Consider the following 18,443-nt stretch of genomic DNA (forward strand, 5'->3'; position numbering starts at 1 on the left):
AACATTATCCAAATGAACTTCATTTCTGTGTTTGCAGTTTGAGATCATTCTGGAGCCATTTTTGTGGAAGAAAAGGAGCTCCTCAGATGTTTCTGATCATAGTCAAGAAAGGTGGTAACCATGATTTTTGTAGTTGTACACAATTTACAATCTTTGCACTTTTGGTTTTTCTTTTTCTGTTATTTGTTGACAACTTGATTTCCTTATCATGCTAGCTTTCTACTTGATTTTATGCAGCGTGGGTGGGTTCTTTCAACGTCATTTTGGGAAAGAGGTAGGTGCGGCTTCAGATTCGCTTGACCATAAAAATATGCATGCTAATTTTTTGGATGTTTCTGATGACTTGATTATGCACATCTATGGGCAACATCATTGGAATTGTTGATGACGAAGTTCCTGCCCTTTTATTCTCGCTGTATTATCATCGATGTTGACATGTTGTTGTTATTAACATTATTCTCTATGTGTAAGGTTGTTGATTATCTCATTGATCCTTTTGTTGCAGGCACAAGTGCTGGAGATCCTGAATCTCTCTCTGTGAGTAATTTTTCAATCTTTGGATGTTAAATTTAAACTTAGTTGTAAGCAACTGTTTTTCAGTTCATCAATGTTAACTGACACTGGCATGGTGCCTTGTGCTTATGCATATGTCTTTTCTTTTCTTCTGGTTGAGGTTGAGATGAACGAAAACCTAAATTATGCTTCGACAAACTATTACTTTAGCTATGGAAGTGTCAAGGCACTTTGGTGCTAATTTTTATCTTTGTATGTCCGGCAATAATTTATTGTTACTTTTTACGCGTTACCATCTTTTGTAACAGATGCGTTATTCTTTTCCCGATTTATGGAATCTAGAGGAAAGGTATGTTACCAAAATTTCCCTTTCATGTTTGTGCTTTTCTTTTCTACATACAAAATATTGTATTGTGACGTCCCTCAATTGATTGCATGTTGTTCTATTGTCATTTAATAGGGTGTTGCTAGTGTCAGTTATTCTGTCCGAAATTGACCTTTTTTCCAATCCTACGATTAGAATATCATGGACAAAATAGCAGCATTTCCTGCATTAGCTTATTGGAAGACCAGGACTGAAACATTATGTTCCATTTAACTTCACTGTCTTTTTATTTATCTGAACTAGTTGTGCGTTGTGAACATATTTGGTGTTGCTGAAATGTTAAAGGTTGGAAGCAACTCTTGTAAAGCTTTTGTTGTTGCATTATCAGTTGTCTTTATTCGATAAATTTTCAGCAGTTTGAACCCCTTAAATCTCTTAACATTTCTCACGTTAAGTAATAAGTCAATTGGTATTTCTCATAGGTTTCCTTTTGTTTAAAACTTACATGACTGCCACTTTCATTATCTCTGTTCCTCACTAATTCCTGCTTGTAACCACTTTATATATTTATAATAGAGAAGGAACTTTGTTTTCTCCTACAACTGCTGTTATTTGTGGTGATGTAATTAACAGTGAATTAGCTGTTCTAGCTCTCTATGTGTAGCCCATTGATGGTTGTGGCATAATTGGAATTAGGTGATAATTTCCAAATCGTCTACTCTTTCAGGTTCGGTTCTGTTATTGCTGGGGCAATTCAATCAAAGTTATCTGCCAGAAAGGAGAAAAGTGGAGAAAAAAAGGGTTCCTTGAAAAAAACAAAGCATCAACGTGGTTCATTTTCCTTCAAGGGTGGAATGCAGGTATCCGGTTTTAGGTTATCATTGTTCCTCACTATGTAATGTGCTCCTCTTATTTGCTGAAGATGGATATATTTTTCCATTTTGATATTAATTACTTGCTGTTTTTGTTATCCTTGTTTTCCGGTCGATCTTTTGCAGACACTTACTGATACATTGAGCAAAGAAATTGGTGTGGATGAGATTAAGTTAAACTCGAAGGTTTTATCATTATCTTATTGTCCTGATGGGAAGTCTGCAAGGGAAAACTGGTCAGTTTCTTTTGCTGCAAAACATGACAACCGCTCACAAGCTTTATCTGTAGATGCTGTAATTGTGACGGTTAGTACGATTAGTACTAGTCAACTTGCTAAATAATATGGATCAATCTCTTAACATGCCTGCTGTTCAACAGATTCTGAATCCATTAAAAGAAAATGAGACAAGAGAGAAAGAAAGTACTAGCTAGACTATCTTATCTCTCTTCCATAATAAATTAGGATATAAATTAGGATATAAAGAAAAAAGTAGTCTCTGGGGGCAGGTTTGCCCTGGGACATTTCAAAGTGTTCAGAAATTTGGAATACTCCTGGACACACAATTTTATCTTTCCTATCATGTACCATTTACATATGTTGGATTGCATGGTGCATACCCTTTGTCGCTTGTAACTCAGCAAATATTAAATACCGTCCTGGCTATATTTTCTATTTACTGATTACAAGTGTGAAGGAAACTTGTATTAATTTGGATGAATTTGTCTGCCATAGGCTCCACTATGTAATGTCAAGGAATTGAAGATTGCAAAAAGAGGAAACCCCTTCCTTCTCAATTTTCTTCCTGAGGTACTATTATTTTATTTCATCTGAATATCTATGGCATTTCTTATTTACTGATTTTTCCATACTATATAAATTTCCTTTTTGTCTATGGTTGGAATGCTATGACAATATTACATTGTAATGTTTTATAAGGTGTCACCCTTCGTTTTGTCCTTATACCATTATGAACTTTGGAAGTGAGCCTTGTATGGTTGTTAAAAAATTCACTTCACAAATGAAGGATTCTTGTGTGTGGATAATTTCTCAATTTATACTAAGCCTGAAGCATTATTGTTTGTCCATATTGCAGGTGAATTATATGCCACTATCAGTTATAATCACCACCTTCAAGAAGGAGAATGTTAAGAGACCCCTTGAGGGATTTGGGGTTCTTGTTCCTTCTAAAGAGCAGAATAATGGCTTAAAGACCCTTGGTAATGCTTGGCTATGGCCCTTATGTGGAAAAGCTTGATTAATATGACGTATATACTCTACTCATTCTGCTGCACAGGTACTCTCTTTTCCTCCATGATGTTTCCGGATCATGCACCTAATGACCTATACCTTTATACAACCTTCGTTGGGGGAAGTTGAAACAAGGAACTAGCTAATTCTTCAACGTATGGAAGCTCCAATGCTTTTTGCTTTGATTAAGCTTTTATTATTAGTTATTTTCTCTTTCCTATTAAAATTGTCAGGTTCTATATTTATATGTCTTATGCAACTCATTTCTTTACTTGTAATTGCTGTTGATATAGTGACGAGTTGAAGTTGTCGTCTCTGACCTTAGGCAGTTATTAGGAGCAGAGGGAGAACCCAAGTTTGTGAAGTACTTTCTCTTTCCCTTCTGGCTATTAATACTGGAAACAAATACATTAGAAGCAATTTATCTAGAATATTTGAATAGTTATCGTTTGAAGTATATGAATACAGTCATTTTTATTGGAAGAAAGCATTTCCTCTGTACGGGTATAATTATGATTCAGTGATAGCAGCAATAGAGAAAATGGAGAAAAACCTTCCTGGGTTCTTCTATGCAGGTATGTTCTTGCCGACTTAAAGTATGGGATATAATCTTGTAATGGAGATGAGTGGTAGTTTTTAAATCTTTAGATCTAAGGGTTGGTAGATCATTTAACTAAGAATATAATAAAATTTCAAAAGACTTTGGCTAAAAGTATCCTGTTTGGCATATCAACAGGTAACCATAGGTGTGGACTGTCTGTTGGCAAAGCAATAGCATCCGGGTGCAAGGCAGCTGAACTTGTAATCTCATATTTGGAATCTTCTTCAGATGACAAGAAACTTGGGGAGGTACCCTCTGTGCAGAAATAACTAGTGATCCTACTTGTCTTGTATCATGTCTCGTAGTTACTCTCCTTTTATTATTATTATTATTATTATTATAAAGAAAAAAGCATCTTTATTCTGGTTGGTTTATTGGACTTGAGGAGGGATGTAGAATAGATTTGTACCAGCAAAATCTAAAATGTTCATCTTTCTAGAAGAGTAAGCTAAAAATCAAAATTTTAGAGAAAATAAAATCAGAAACTGTTCTCTACTGAAAGTTGTGGCAAAAATACGAAGCTTAATGCTAATAGAAAAAACTAGCCCTAACAAATCTTTTATAAACTTAATGCTTTTATGGAATTTGTTTATCCAACAAATAAGGAATTGTAGAATCAACCAATTTGGCTATTGTTCAAGTAGCGTCGACTATTTTGTGTTAGGATAGGGTAATAAATATATGTATTTGAAGGCAAAAAAACTTTTATTGTAAATAAAAACTTATAACGTCTTATTGAAAAACAAACTATATATGTTTAAATTATTAATAAAAATAGAAGAAGCTGCAGTCCATATCGTTTCATTTGCATAGCTTTCATCCTCAGTGGCTATGATTTGCATTACATGCAATGAATCACTTTATTTGGAATAAGTTTCCACTTTGAAAACAGGCTTGACTTGAGTGATCCAAAAAATGCTTTCTTAGAATTCTATGAAATGAAGATCTTCCTTATCTGGGCTCATCTAACTTTGCTGGGCCCTACTAACTTTATTTTTATTTTTATTTTTATTTTTTGATATTTAACTTTATTATTTAGAGAAGGAAAATAATGGAAAAACCACTTAACAAAGAGGAGGAACAAAGGTTGTCACGAAACAAAGTTTATATGCTATGTTACCGCAAGAATGATAGGAAAAAAGAGGTGAAGGAAGAATATTTTTAATAGGTTTGACAACATTTTATATACTGTACCTTTTTTTACACTTTTATACGAGAATAAATATAATGCATCTCCTTTTTATTTAGCTACAATTATAAGTTTTCGGAACAAAGATAAGAGCAAAGTAAAATGGCTTTTAGTCCTGTCCCGTGGTACATTATTCAGCACCTTTTAGATACTTCATTTTGGTAGAATTCTATTTGTTCTGTTCATAATCTGTGTCTTTTCATAGGCCAAAATGCTAGGTTTGTTGTAAAATTTATATTTGCTCTTATTTAAAAAATTTGTCAAGCTAAGTTTTTTATAAATAGTACTAGCGACGCCCCTGCTTTGGGGTTGTAATTATATACATGCTTCCCGTTGCCAATACAAGATGGTATCTGTTGATCAAATTTATAAATCATTTATTCAATACAGATAAATGGAAATGCAAAGATAAAATTAAATTCATATGTAATTAAGATTATAAAATTATATAAATTGAAGGTTGTACATAAAGAAAACATAATAAAAACCCTGCTTTCACATAAACTTTTTTGCTCATGTACTTCTCTATTCACAGGGTATATATCCAATGAATTAACTTACTTTCATAATTAATTAAACATGAATCCTAATAAATACTTTTTTTTATGCAGACCATACATAATCTTAATTTATCCCTTTAATTTTTTACTATGCAAAAAATATACACATATATATGTACATATATATCATGTATACTTATAAATTCATTTCAATGCTCTAAAGTTGAAGTAAGAAATTAAAACAAAGTTATCCTCACAGATTTAAACTGGATAGAAAATGAAAAGATTGAAAAAATTTTATAGTAATTGTCCTGTTCGATTTGAAGCAAATGCCTTACATTTATAAAATTATAGTTTCCTTACTTCATACAGAAACTTAATATTTGCCAAACTTAAGAATTTGATTCAAACGTACTTTAAAGAACGTAGAAGCAAAAAGCGAACCAAAAAAAAAAAAAAGACTAAATCGATACTCCCAGAATATCATAAATTTACTCCAAGTGCTCTATCTCTTCATTATTGGACCAAGGGACACCTTCCATCTGAAACGTATATAGACCTGCAAAGGATGTACAATCCACTGTGGAAAATACATTACTTTCTCTTATAATTTGATATTTGGCAACTGATGCGTTAATATAAGTTTTGCATGTACATTAATAAGAACAAATTGATCATTATTAATTTATTTCCTAGCTATAGCTAATTATAATATTATGTTAATAATAGATGCTTTTGAAAGAGAAGGCAGTAAATATATTTATTTATTTAGATATATAAATATTTTAAGATAGTGACTCATGCATCATAGAGAAATTAAAGGTAATAAAATAGCTCCCACTAATAATATTTATATTTTTTAACATTGCAATTATTCGCTGCATATTTTTATTTATTTCATTTAACCTCAACATCAAGACAAAAAGTAACAAAAGAGTGAAATTATCAAGAGTATAAGTACCTAAGCAAATGAATAACATTCTAAAGACATATAATGTTAGAAGCAATACCTTATAGAAGATGACACAATTCATTGATTGTTGTAACAACTTGTTATCGTTTCACGGAACCATCTCAGCTTTAGGACTGAAGCCACATAGAGCTGGTCTTTGATGCAGTCGAGAAACCTGAAATAACTATGTCTCCATGTCCGATTGAAAATAAGGGAACCACAAACTCCCCAAAAACCTACAATGAATCCAACAGCCATGCCAATGTAAAACCATGACATTTCATGGTCGTCTTCTTTTCTATTCTTTTCAACAACAGTGACTTCACCATTTGTGCTGCAGTTCGGAGTGAGTGGAGGACCACATAGTTTGTTGCCGACAAAGCTGGATGAATTGAAGCTTTGGAGTTGAGTGCCTGTTGGGATTTTTCCACTGAGGTTGTTGTAGGACAAATTCAAATAGCTCAAGAAATTCAAACTCGACATACTTTGAGGGATTTCACCAGAAAGTTTGTTCTTAGAAAAATCAATGGACTCCAGTTCTCGCATATTACCTATTTTCACAGGAATCTCTCCATCTAAAAGGTTGTCTGGCAAATTCAGTGAGAGCAGATTTGAGAGATTTGTAATTTCTAAAGGAATGTGTCCTGACAAAGAGTTACCAGACAAGTCTATGATATTTACAAGTTCTAGTGTCTTATTGTATTCAATCGGCTTGCCTTTAATCAGGAATAATGCAGCCTCCACGTAAGGAGCGTTACTACCCCTAGACACATCGTACCAAAAGCCAAGAGATTCAGCCCGTTTTATTGCCATAATAGAGAAATTGTTAAAACATTTTGGTATTGGGTCGGACAGATTGTTGTTTGAAAGATCCAAGATTTGTAGGGAATTGAGAGCACATAATTCATCAGGTATATGACCATGGAACTCATTGAAGCCAGCACTAAGAAACCTCAACATTGAAGGACTTGTTCCAAGCCAAGTAGGAACGTTTCCCCCAAATTTATTCCCACTAAGATCAAGAGTAACTAAATTAATATAATTCTGTAAAACAGAAAGAGATAATATTCCAGATAGGTTGTTACTACGGAGATGCAATGACTGCAGAAAAATCAACGAACCAAAGGATGAAGGAATAACACCACCAAAGCTATTGTAATTTAAATATAAGACCTGTATATTTTTCCATTTGCTCCAACAGTTGGGTAATTTTCCTGACAACCGATTTTTGGCAAGATCGAGAGCTGCCATATTCATTGGCTCACTTGGTGAGCTACACAAGAATTGAGAAATGGATCCTGAAAGTAGATTATCAGAAAGATCTAGTTTATACACCTTGGAAGATACCAAAGGCAAGGGCCCCTCGAAGTGGTTTTGGCTCAGGTCGACTGCTGAGTACTCCTGTGTCCCCATATTCGTCAGATTGGGAATCCTTCCATGCATTTGATTTTGAGAAAGGTCAAAGTAAAATAATTCCGAAGAGAAGTTGAAAACCCAAGGTGGAAGAACATCTGCAAGACTTGTGTTGGACAAAACCAAAACAGAAAGGCTCTTTTGTGACCGTACCCACATTGGAAATTTTGGGCCCAAATGGCAGGAGCCCATATCAAATAATTCAAGTTGAAAAGGCGGAACCCAATCCTGACCTACTTTCAAAGTTAATGGGTTATCCGATGCCCTAAAAAATCTCAGACTTGTTGTATTAGCAAAGTGAGCCTCCGAAACGATGCCTTCTATCTGATTCTTGTAAATTTCTAAACGTTCCAAATTAACAAGCTGCCCCAAAGATTCAGGGAGAGTTTCACTAATGTGATTATAAACGAGGGACACATCTCTCAAAGAGGAAAGATTTCCCAATGATGCTGGAATTGGACCAGAAATTGAATTATTAGATAGATCAAGAGAGATCAGAGTTTTGAACTGGCCAATTTTATAGGTTAAATGACCATATATTTGACTATCCGTAAGTCTCAAAAGCTGTAAGCTATCAGAAAGACATCCGGAGCAACTATCTAGGATTTGGGATATGGATCGATTCCATGTGTTGCCTGACAGATCAATTTCTTTTAATTGGCAAAGTTGAGCCATGGATGATGTTGGCAAGTCTCCCTGTAGCTCATTCCATGACAGGTCAAGTGTAATGATAGATGTTATATTTTTTATTTCACTTGATATTGTACCTGTCAATTGATTAACATAAGGTAGAGAACCTCCAAATGGCTTAAACTATATAACCAGCTGGGTATTGAGGTATTAAAAGAGTTCTCAGAAAGATCAACGTGCACAAGGAAAGTTAAGTTTTGAATATCTTCAGGGATGGGACCTGTAAATCCATTACTGCCAAGGTTGAGAACCTCCAAATGGCTTAAACTATATAACCAGCTGGGCATTGAGGTATTCAAAGAGTTATCAGAAAGATCAAGGTGCACAAGGAAAGTTAAGTTTTGAATACCATCAGGGATAGAACCACCAGTTGCAATCCCACTTAGATAGAGAGAAGTCAAACTTCTCAAATTGGAAACCCATAGTGGAATATTGTTCCCTAAATAGTTTCCCGAAAGATCAAGGAGGGATAGAGATGAAAAATTGACATGATAAATTGGACGAAAATTGAAGTTCAAATTGCAGTAGCTTAAGCGCAGGACTTCCAAAGAAGGGAGAGAATTTGTTACCTCCAACCAATCAGATGCTTTTTTAAGATCAGCCCAACTCATGTCTAGGTACCGCAACGAAGAAAGTTGAGAAAGCCATTGAAGATTCTTAGCATATGGACTGATGTAAGTGCCATTGAATTCTCTGTAAATAGAGTGAAGATCAAGAGAGTGTAAATTTGTGAGATTACCAAGTTGATGAGGAATCATTCCACTGAATATAGTATAAGAGAGATTAAGATATCTTAAACTCCGTAAACATCCAAGGAATTCTGGAATTCGAGCGCCCCCAATAAGACTGACGCTTAGATCCAAGTGTCGTAGATGCTTCAAATCCACCAAAGAAGGGTTTATCTCACCACTCAACCGCTTTGTATCATAAAATTTCAGATCAGGATCACCAAGTAGGAGCTTGTGAACATGATGAGGAGTGAGTTTGGAGCAGACAACGCCAGACCAATTGCAACAGTCATGACCAACCCAGGAGGCCAAGCGGAGGGCAGGATCATCGAGATCATGCTTGAAGTTGAGAAGCGCTTGTCTCTCGCTTGGGATGCAACTGAAATTAGAAGAGGTGGCATTGCAGAATATAGAATTATTATGGAGGATGAAAAATCCAAAGAAAATAATAAAAGCAGGAGCAGCAGCAGCAGGAGGAGGTATTGTGAAGAAATGCATGGCTTGCAAGAACTAACAAAAAAGCAGGGGAATGGAAATGGAAATGATAATGGAATGGATGATGGGATTGTGGGTTGTTTTTGATAATAAATATATCATCAAATTACACTGCTCTGTCCCCATACGGAAAATATTCACGGCACGTATTTGGCACGCCTTACAAAGCGGGGACAGGACTCATGCATCTTTTATTTTTCCTTTTCTCTTTTTTGATTTTTCCTCTCCGTAAACTCTTTTATTTCTCTTTATTTTTTTATTATTTTTTTTTAGTTTTTCAACAAAATTCTGAATTTTATTTCTTTAAAAAAAAAAAAATAATAATAAATATGTTCAGGTGTTCCTTTTTTTTTTTTCCCTAGATAATAATAATAATTTTTTGTTTTATTTTATATTTGTCTTCCCCTTTCTTTTTTTATATTTTATTTTTTATTTTTTTTATAGAATCAGTCTTTTTGATTTCTTCCATTTTCTTTTTAATCGTTCTTATCTTCCTTTATTTATTTTTTTTTGCGTCATTTTTTAGTTTTAGTCATTTTTTTTTTCATATCTTTGTTTAATTTATTTATTTCTATCTTTTTGTTTTCCTTTAAATTATTTTTTTCTTTTTTCCCTTTATATTTGTGTTTTCTCCTCTTTTAATTTATTTCTTCCCCTTTTTCTTTATCTAGCTTATTTATTTTATCTTTTTCATGTGTCTATTGCTTTTTACTACTTTAATATCATGTGTTACATGTTTAGTCCAATTTGTCACGGTAGTTTTTTGATCATATCATTTTTTCCAACGTACATAAATCAAAATGAATTAAAAAAAAGGGAAAATTCACTCTAAATGATTTTTTTTCTTTTTTTGGGTAACTATATGGTATATGTTTTCTTATTGTTAAGTTATATCATAGTAAAGCAAATGGGCTTTTAGTTAGTCTTACGAACATTATCCGGCACATTTTTTGTGCTTGGTTTTAGTCTGAAAGTATGAGTTTTCGCTCATCGAGTCCCTATTACGAATAATCCTTTGAAGAAAATTAAAAAAATAAAAAAATAAAAAAAGAAAGCAAGATGAATATATGAAAAGTTTTGTGAATATTTAATTTATTTTTTTAATTTGCTGAATAATAGCTTTTTAAATGTGTGAATGAAAGATGCATTGAACTGCTATAATTAATTCGTTATTAAATTATGAAAAATCTCTGCATATAGACTAAATATGATAGATTTTTTAGTTTAATTGAAAGTCTTTTTGTTAAACAAAAAATTGTAAAATATATTCCTGTATGCATACGTAGTAGGCTAAAATCATTATGATAAATGCACATCATGCTACTTAAAGTTAATTTATATATATAGCAGATATAAAATTTTCAGATCCACTTATTTTCTACTTTATATGCCATATGAAGGGCATATATAGCTATATATTCAAATTATTATGCTAAGTCAATAGTTAGATTAGAACTAAACTAGAGTTATATACTTTTAGAAAACAGGATAAACATAAAAGAACTAAACTAGAGTTATATACTAGAAAACAGCATAAGCATGAAAGAACGTAAAAACTTTTTAACTAGTAAGTAGCTGTTTGTTCAACTTAAACCAACTATATATAATACTTTTTTGTTTTTAAATCATTTACAATCTTATAGATGTAGGAGTGATGGGTATAGCAGCTGAATCAACCTTATTTGATAATCAATTATATATAATACTATATTTAAGAATAAACACAAATTATTCTTAGCATCATCTAATAATTATAAAAAAAAGACTTAATAATGAATTTGCTTTATTAAAAACAAAGTATGCTCATACGTTTATTCTGTTCTAATAAAGCAAATCCATTAATAAGTATATTTTGCCTTCTTCCAGTTAATGAAGTTTTGTTTTAAAAAAATATAGGTACCAACTTTGTCAATTGATCTAATAATAATAATAAAAAAAGACTTACTAATGGATTTGTTTTACTAAAAACAAATAAAAGTATAATCATACTTGTATTTGTTTTTAATAAAGCAAACCCATAGTAAGTCATTTTTTATTATTATTAGATTGATGAGTTTGATTAAATATATATCCCATGTGCAGCCAACCTGGACATTGTTGTTCAGAAAGTAAAGACTAGGAAATTGTAAAAGGTAAACGGATAATCATGAATTTTGGAGAGAATAGGTTTTTATTTCTTAAAAAAAAAAAAAAAAAGGAAAGAAAAAGAAATCAAAGAAGAAAAAGGGGATGTGAAGAGTTGATCACTTTTCTCTACTCTTTATTTTGGTAGGTAAGAAAATCAATGATTGGTTGATATTTGCCATCTTGTGCACTGAGCGGATCCTCAAAATATATCCACAATGTGACAGTCCAGACTATCCGCATGAGATATTATTCTTTTTGGGCCTGAGGACTTTTTAGGCCTGAAAAATCCTCTTACAACCCAGTTTTCAAGGTTTTAAAAGGCCTCTCAGTGGTTTAGGGGTCCCACCCCTTAACCTGCCAGTTCCATTGGCTCGGACCTTCCAGGCCTAACCGAGATATTGTCCGCCTTGGCAGCTAGGTGGTGAACCCAATCCTACCCCTCACGGTTTTGCTTCCTCAAATCCAACTCCTCACGATTTTGCTTCCTCACAGGAAAGCCTTTCAAGGAAAAGATATCCACACCAACTTATATGGAGTGTTTCGTTTTCTTTTTCAACCGATATGGGACTTTACAATTCTCCTCCCTTAGGATCCAGCATCTTCGCTGGCACATCGATCCGGGTCTGGCTCTGATACCATCTGTGATGGCCCAGACTACCTGCATGAGATATTGTCCTCTTTGGACCTGAAGAATTCTCTTACAACCCAGCCCTCAAGGTTTTAAAAGGCCTCTCAGTGGTTTTCCTTTTTCAACCGATATTGGACTTTACAATTCTCCTCCCTTAGGATCCAGCATCTTCGCTGGCACACCGATCCGAGTCTGGCTCTGATACCATCTGTGATGGCCCAGACTCTCAGTGGTTTTCCTTTTTCAACCGATATGGGACTTTACAATTCTCCTCCTTTAGGATCCAGCATCTTCGCTGGCACACCGATCCGAGTCTGGCTCTGATACCATCTGTGATGGCCCAGACTACCTGCATGAGATATTGTCTTCTTTGGACCTGAAGAATTCTCTTACAACCCAGCCCTCAAGGTTTTAAAAGGCCTCTCAGTGGTTTAGGGGTTCCACCCCTTCACCTGGTAGTCCCACTGGCCCGGGCCTTCCAGGCCCAAATGAGATATTGTCCGCTTTAAGAGCTAGGTGGTGGGCCCAATCCTACCCCTCACGATTTTGCTTCCTCACAGGAAGGCCTCTTAAGGGAAAAGTATTCACACTCACTTGTATGGAGTATTTCGTTTCCTTTTCCAATCAATGTGGGACTTCACACACAATCCACCAACTATCTCTCATTGTTTCTTGCCTCGTTAACTCATATAGGTTGTTGTTGACAACAAGCTTGTTCAGCTTCTTTGAAAGTGGACATATATTTTCACAAAGTAATTATAGAGATTGGTCAAATTTTGACAGAAACTGTTGTTTGGGATGATTTGAGGTAAATTTTAAATATAGGGGTGAAAACCTGTAATTTCCAACAATATATAAGAATACATAAAAAAAATGTTTAGGATTAAAAAATGTGACATTGTTACATTGTCAGGTTATACAAGGTTATAAGGTTGTACAAGGGTATACATGTCTGTTCAAAGAGTTTACTTCACAAAATTTAAAATTCTTGTACGTGGCTAACTGGCTATGTACCTTATGATTGAGAAACGTGTTCAACAAGATCTCTGTTATATTATTAGTTGTTGTTTTTCTTTTTTTTTTTCTCTACTATAAAAATTGTTGTTTTTATTTTGTACTTTTTATTTTATTTTATGCAAATAATTTCTCTTAGATAGTGGTGCTTGCAAGAATAGCAGGGGAATGGATATGTGCACATTCTGTTTTTGGAGAATTTTGTCCATCTTGGGTCTTGGAGACTTGAACAGTCCTGGTGGTGATTCAAATCATACTGTATTTATTTATTTATTTTTTTTGTTTTTTGTGATATGGGCATTGCCATCTTGTTAAATCTAAACAGGAAAAGCATGACATTTGCGAATTCAATTGCGACCTCGACCGCAATTGCCGATTCAATTGAATCAAACAAATAAACAAGAAATGGAGTGCATCCCTCTCTCTCTCTCTCTCTCTCTCTCTTTTTTTTTTTTTTTGGCTAAGAGTATATTTCTCTTCAAATTAATATTCTGTCTATACCCGTATCATAGAATTATCAAAATATCATATAATTTACATTTCTCACAAAACATAACAACAAACGCGGGCAAAGTCAATCATTTAGAACATCGAAGAATGATACAGTCCTCTTCTTGGATTTTGCAAAGAGTTCCCGAAATCAATGCATCAGGCCTTTTCTTAGGAATTTAAAACATTATTCATTTTAGGGTACTTATTTTACGGTTTGACGTTACTCATTTATAAATCCTATACAACCATTATTACTGATATTACTATAAAATCAATCTTAATATAAACGCTCAATATAAAATTATATATAATGGAATTGAAATTCACCACCGGGAATAATAAATATTACTCTGTTTATGGACTCGCATTAATGTTTGTCCCCAAAATCTGTCCTGTCATTGTACACCAATAAAAATAAGCCATGTCATTTTAAATTTAAATCCATTAGTCATTAACTTGCCGTCTACAAAGAATTGCTTTATTTTATTTTTTATTATCTTTTATACGTATCATCACTGTCCCCTTAGTTATGGACTACTCTCCAAAACTTTCGATTTTTATTTTTAAATTGGGAACCGAGAAATGTTCTCCATGAAAATAAAAACATGGAATATGAAAGATGAAAATCAAATACAAAGCAGTGAGATTGTTCTGAAACCACATACCATGTGCAAAAGGATAAATGCCGTCCATGGACTCTTTCAAAAAGAAGACTCTGTGACTTTTAGTTACACAGATATGTTGAGTCTATGCTGCATATAAGATTGCGACGGATTTCATCAAATCTCGCCCCAGCAAGCTTTTGGGGTCCGGCAAAAATGTTTATTTATTCTTTTTTTTTTCATGATTTGTTTAGTTTTTGTTTCCTTTCCTTTGGATTTCTGATAGCCATGGTCAACTTTTACAAAAAATTCTTGCATTTCATATCTTTTTATTGGATGATTTACAAATAGAACAATTTCAAGAAAAGAACAATCAGATGTGTCTTGCCTCTGTTCTTATTGTTATTATTATTAGTTTTATCTTTTTTTAACTTTATAGCTAATTGTAATATTTAATAAACTCTAACTACCAATAAATAATTACATGCAGCTAGATAGAAAATGAAAAACAAAAAACCAACCACACACTAAATTCTACTTACCTTTCTACGTTTGTTTTCGTCTCCATTGAAAACTTCCATATTCTATAAGGATCAAAGTGGCATATTACATCGTACATTCATTTTAAGAGATTAAACTATATATATACTATTTAACTATTTTGTTTTTCAAACCGACCAACTCAATAACTAAGTGTAGTTTAATGAATTTTGATTTGTTGGGAATTTAAAGGGTTGCCATTTGTTCAATTAGCTTTTTAGATTTGATCCATAATCTATGAGGCACCATTAATATATGACATGTTAGCATGTCTCTATTTTATTTGTTTTTATTATTGTTAGAGAAAAAAAAATGATAACCACCTTCCATCAACTTTCCCTTTTGATTTTGGAAGTGATAATTCAATTATTAGTAACGCCTAGTTTAATTTATTTGTTTTTTAGTAAAGCAAAAGATTTGTTATTTTCGACTCAGACCTTCATTAATATCCCATGGCAGTGAATAGAGTGAACCTGGACATTGTTGGTCGTGAAAGTAAAGAGAATAGTGAAGTTAAAAGGTAATTAAAGGGGAAACCTTGAATGTCGGTGTATAAAGAATAATTAACATACATTAAAGACACAAAAAGGAAAACATGAAATGTGGATTAGTTTTCTATATAACTCTTTCCTTTGGTAGGTAGAAAATAACTGATTATAAACTTTTCCTAATTAATTAGAAAAAAAGTTGATAAACTATCGCGTGTCTTATTATAGAGCTGTTTTGTTTTCTTTTAGCTGGATTATTGACTTATTTCTTTTTATTTCTCTTTTATTTTTTACTTTTTTTAATTTCCGTTCAATAAAAATTACAGCAAAAAACTGCATAATTTTAATACAAGGAGGTAAAAATTAGAACTAAGGATCACGAGGGCAAGTCATGGGAAGGATCATGGAGGTCTTGCTTGAAGCTTAGAAGAGCTTGTCTCTCGCTATCGATGCGACTCACATTATTAATTAGAAGAGCTGCCATAAATAAAGCTCATCGGTGTTTATAAGATCACTTCTCAAGATTCTTAAACGACGATGAAATTATTATTACATTTCTTATACTCCTTTCTTCCATTTTCCGATTCTAAAATTCTTCAAAGGAAAGAGCAGTGTGTACTGATCATGCAAAATTTTACAAGTAGGCTTGCAAGAAAAAGCATTGGAATGCATCAGTTTGTGCAGGCTTGTAAAATTTTACAAGTAGTCTATAAATCACTTGGAGATTGTGCAAAAAATCTTTAAAAGTTTGGAGATCTAGTTCAAGTACTGATGTCTATGAGGAATCAAAAGTCTTCGTGAAGACTCGAAAAAGTCTCCAATAACTCTCACGAAGAATAGGTGGAGCAAAAATGAAATTTTGGGACGAATATATTACTCTCCACAATCGATTTAATTTCTATTATTCTCTTTTTTGGTTTTTCTCCGTATATGCCCTTTATGTACTCATTTAACATTAATCAATCAATATTGCCATGTGCCCACCGCCCTTCCATTATTTTCTAATTAATAATTTGTACATGTTATTCGTAACTTACAGCTTTTAAAGTATTGTTACAATATTTAAGTTATATGGTAGTTGATTTTGTTTGGAATCGACAACCATATTAAATAATTATATTATTAGTATTACATTTACATCGAACGTCGAGAGTGCAGAACAGCAATTCAACATTGGATGGCGCACTTCCAAGTTTTTCTGATTAATAATTTGTGCATGTTATTCGTACCTTACAGCTTTTAAAATTTAAAATAGTGTTATAATATTTTAGATACATGGTAGTTGCTTTTGTAAGGAATACACAACAATATGAAATAATTTTAATATTAGGATTATATTTAATGATAGCCCGGCATTACTGACCGTGAGCAAGGAAAGATGTAATTGGTACTGCTTTGCACTCTTAGAACTATTAATATGACAATCTAAAAAACGAAAATAATTTAATGAAAGAATAATTGAATATTTAACTCTTTTTTTTTTTTTGGGGACATAAAATATGAAACTTGAGTAGTCAAATTTTCTACGTGGTTTTTGGTCTCCATTTAAAATTTCATTAATTCTTTAACTATGGCGGTGGCATATTTTATTACATTGCACATTTGTCCAAACAAAATTAAAGCTCATCAATATTCTATTAAATTTAATAGAATATTCATCAACTTTATCCTGTTTGGCAATTGTTTTTACTCAAATGCCAACCAACTCAAGAAATTAATCAGTTTACTTTGACTTCAATATCTCACCTACAGTGAATATTAATGGACCGAACCTGGACATTGTTGTCCAAGAACAAAAAGTAAAGTGATAAAAACAAAAAGTAAAGAATAGGAAATTACAAAAGGTATACCCCGTACAACGAATTTTGGAGAGAATAATTTTTTTATTTAAAAAAAAAAAGGAAATGTGAAAAGTGGATTCCTTTTCTTCTACTTTGGTAGCTCGAAAATCACATAAAAGTTGGTCATATTAATTCCAATGTGAATCCGTTATAGTCAGATCGTTTTGATTTTACAACGAATTTTGGAGAGAATAATTTTTTTATTTAAAAAAAAAAAGGAAATGTGAAAAGTGGATTCCTTTTCTTCTACTTTGGTAGCTCGAAAATCACATAAAAGTTGGTCATATTAATTCCAATGTGAATCCGTTATAGTCAGATCGTTTTGATTTTTTCAACTTCACCTCCTAATTAATCTAATATTTAACTGTGTCCTGTACTTGTAGTGTTTTTTTTTTTTGTTTTTTAATTTATTTTCCTTTTGCTTATTAAACCGAAGGATGTAAATGTAATGCAAGAAAAAAATGTGAAATATTCGTGTCACTTAATAGAAGTGTTGCTCAAAAACTGCATAACATTTTTTTTTTCTTTTTTTTTTTAACAAAAAGCAGAAAACCAGGCCTAAATTTTGTCTTCCTTTATAACTTAATTAGAAGAAACACGCTTAACAGTTTAATAACAAATTTTTTTTTATAGAAACTTTGCACTTGGCGATGTAAAGAACTCCGCAACGAAACCGGGCTGCAAAAGTCTAATTGTGGTTCATATGTATCTCAGCTCCTTTACCTCAAGACCCATTTAAAGGTGTCACGACCCATTTAAAGGTATACGGGCTTCACCAACCCATCAGTTTTTATTTTTACTTTTTTATTATTCCTTTTTTATTTTTTTATTTTGTTTCTACTTTGACACCCTCAACAACTACTTCATTCTATTACCAATGAATAGTTGTTGCTAAAAGTGTAAATAAATATATTAAAATTTTAATTACTCAAGAATTTATCGAATTTTTGTTGTGTCTCTGCAGAGTAATCCAATAATACTTGGAACTTCTGCCATAACTTTGTACGTGTAATTGAAACAAACAAAAGGAGCACATTATCTTCAAATGTATATTCTGTTGGATTTATGCTCTTGGAGCAAACTAGTCCATTGATCGTAAACCTTGATTAATAATGGATTGTAAGATCTCCAAATTAGTTCATTAAATGACAAAGCCCATTTAATTGGTTATTAGGATACAAGA

At 32.8% G+C, this 18,443-nt stretch overlaps 3 protein-coding genes across 5 annotated transcripts in view; 1 reads left to right on the forward strand and 2 right to left on the reverse strand.

Moving 5' to 3' along the window:
* LOC125418351 (protoporphyrinogen oxidase, mitochondrial) overlaps nt 1-18,443 on the forward strand; it is a 52,144-nt gene that overhangs the window by 1,770 nt on the left and 31,931 nt on the right. The window contains 13 exon segments of the mRNA XM_060811315.1: nt 38-111; nt 238-274; nt 472-537; nt 822-862; nt 1,566-1,698; nt 1,837-2,016; nt 2,445-2,519; nt 2,806-2,929; nt 3,007-3,115; nt 3,254-3,264; nt 3,267-3,324; nt 3,429-3,535; nt 3,697-3,809. Coding sequence (XP_060667298.1) covers nt 38-111; nt 238-274; nt 472-537; nt 822-862; nt 1,566-1,698; nt 1,837-2,016; nt 2,445-2,519; nt 2,806-2,929; nt 3,007-3,115; nt 3,254-3,264; nt 3,267-3,324; nt 3,429-3,535; nt 3,697-3,809 — 1,128 coding nt within the window.
* Nucleotides 4,741-8,290, reverse strand: LOC107404684 (receptor-like protein EIX2). Of its 3 annotated transcripts, none has more exons than XM_060811314.1 (2): nt 6,261-8,290; nt 4,741-5,103 (listed from the first exon to the last, which is right to left on the reverse strand). In XM_060811314.1, exon 1 carries the CDS (start codon nt 8,288-8,290, stop codon nt 6,281-6,283), a length of 2,010 nt encoding a protein of 669 aa, XP_060667297.1. In that variant the 3' UTR covers nt 4,741-5,103; nt 6,261-6,280. The 3 variants fall into 3 exon arrangements, with proteins under 3 accessions (XP_060667297.1, XP_060667296.1, XP_060667295.1); XM_060811313.1 differs by lacking the exon at nt 4,741-5,103 and adding an exon at nt 5,170-5,809; XM_060811312.1 differs by lacking the exon at nt 4,741-5,103 and adding an exon at nt 5,170-5,830.
* On the reverse strand, nt 8,386-9,645 carry LOC132799466 (receptor-like protein EIX1). Its single transcript, XM_060811316.1, has one exon. The coding sequence runs from the start codon at nt 9,529-9,531 to the stop codon at nt 8,386-8,388; it is 1,146 nt and encodes a 381-aa protein (XP_060667299.1). The 5' UTR covers nt 9,532-9,645.

The sequence above is a fragment of the Ziziphus jujuba genome, chromosome 9 (assembly GCF_031755915.1).
Source record: "Ziziphus jujuba cultivar Dongzao chromosome 9, ASM3175591v1".
Lineage (NCBI taxonomy): Eukaryota > Viridiplantae > Streptophyta > Magnoliopsida > Rosales > Rhamnaceae > Ziziphus > Ziziphus jujuba.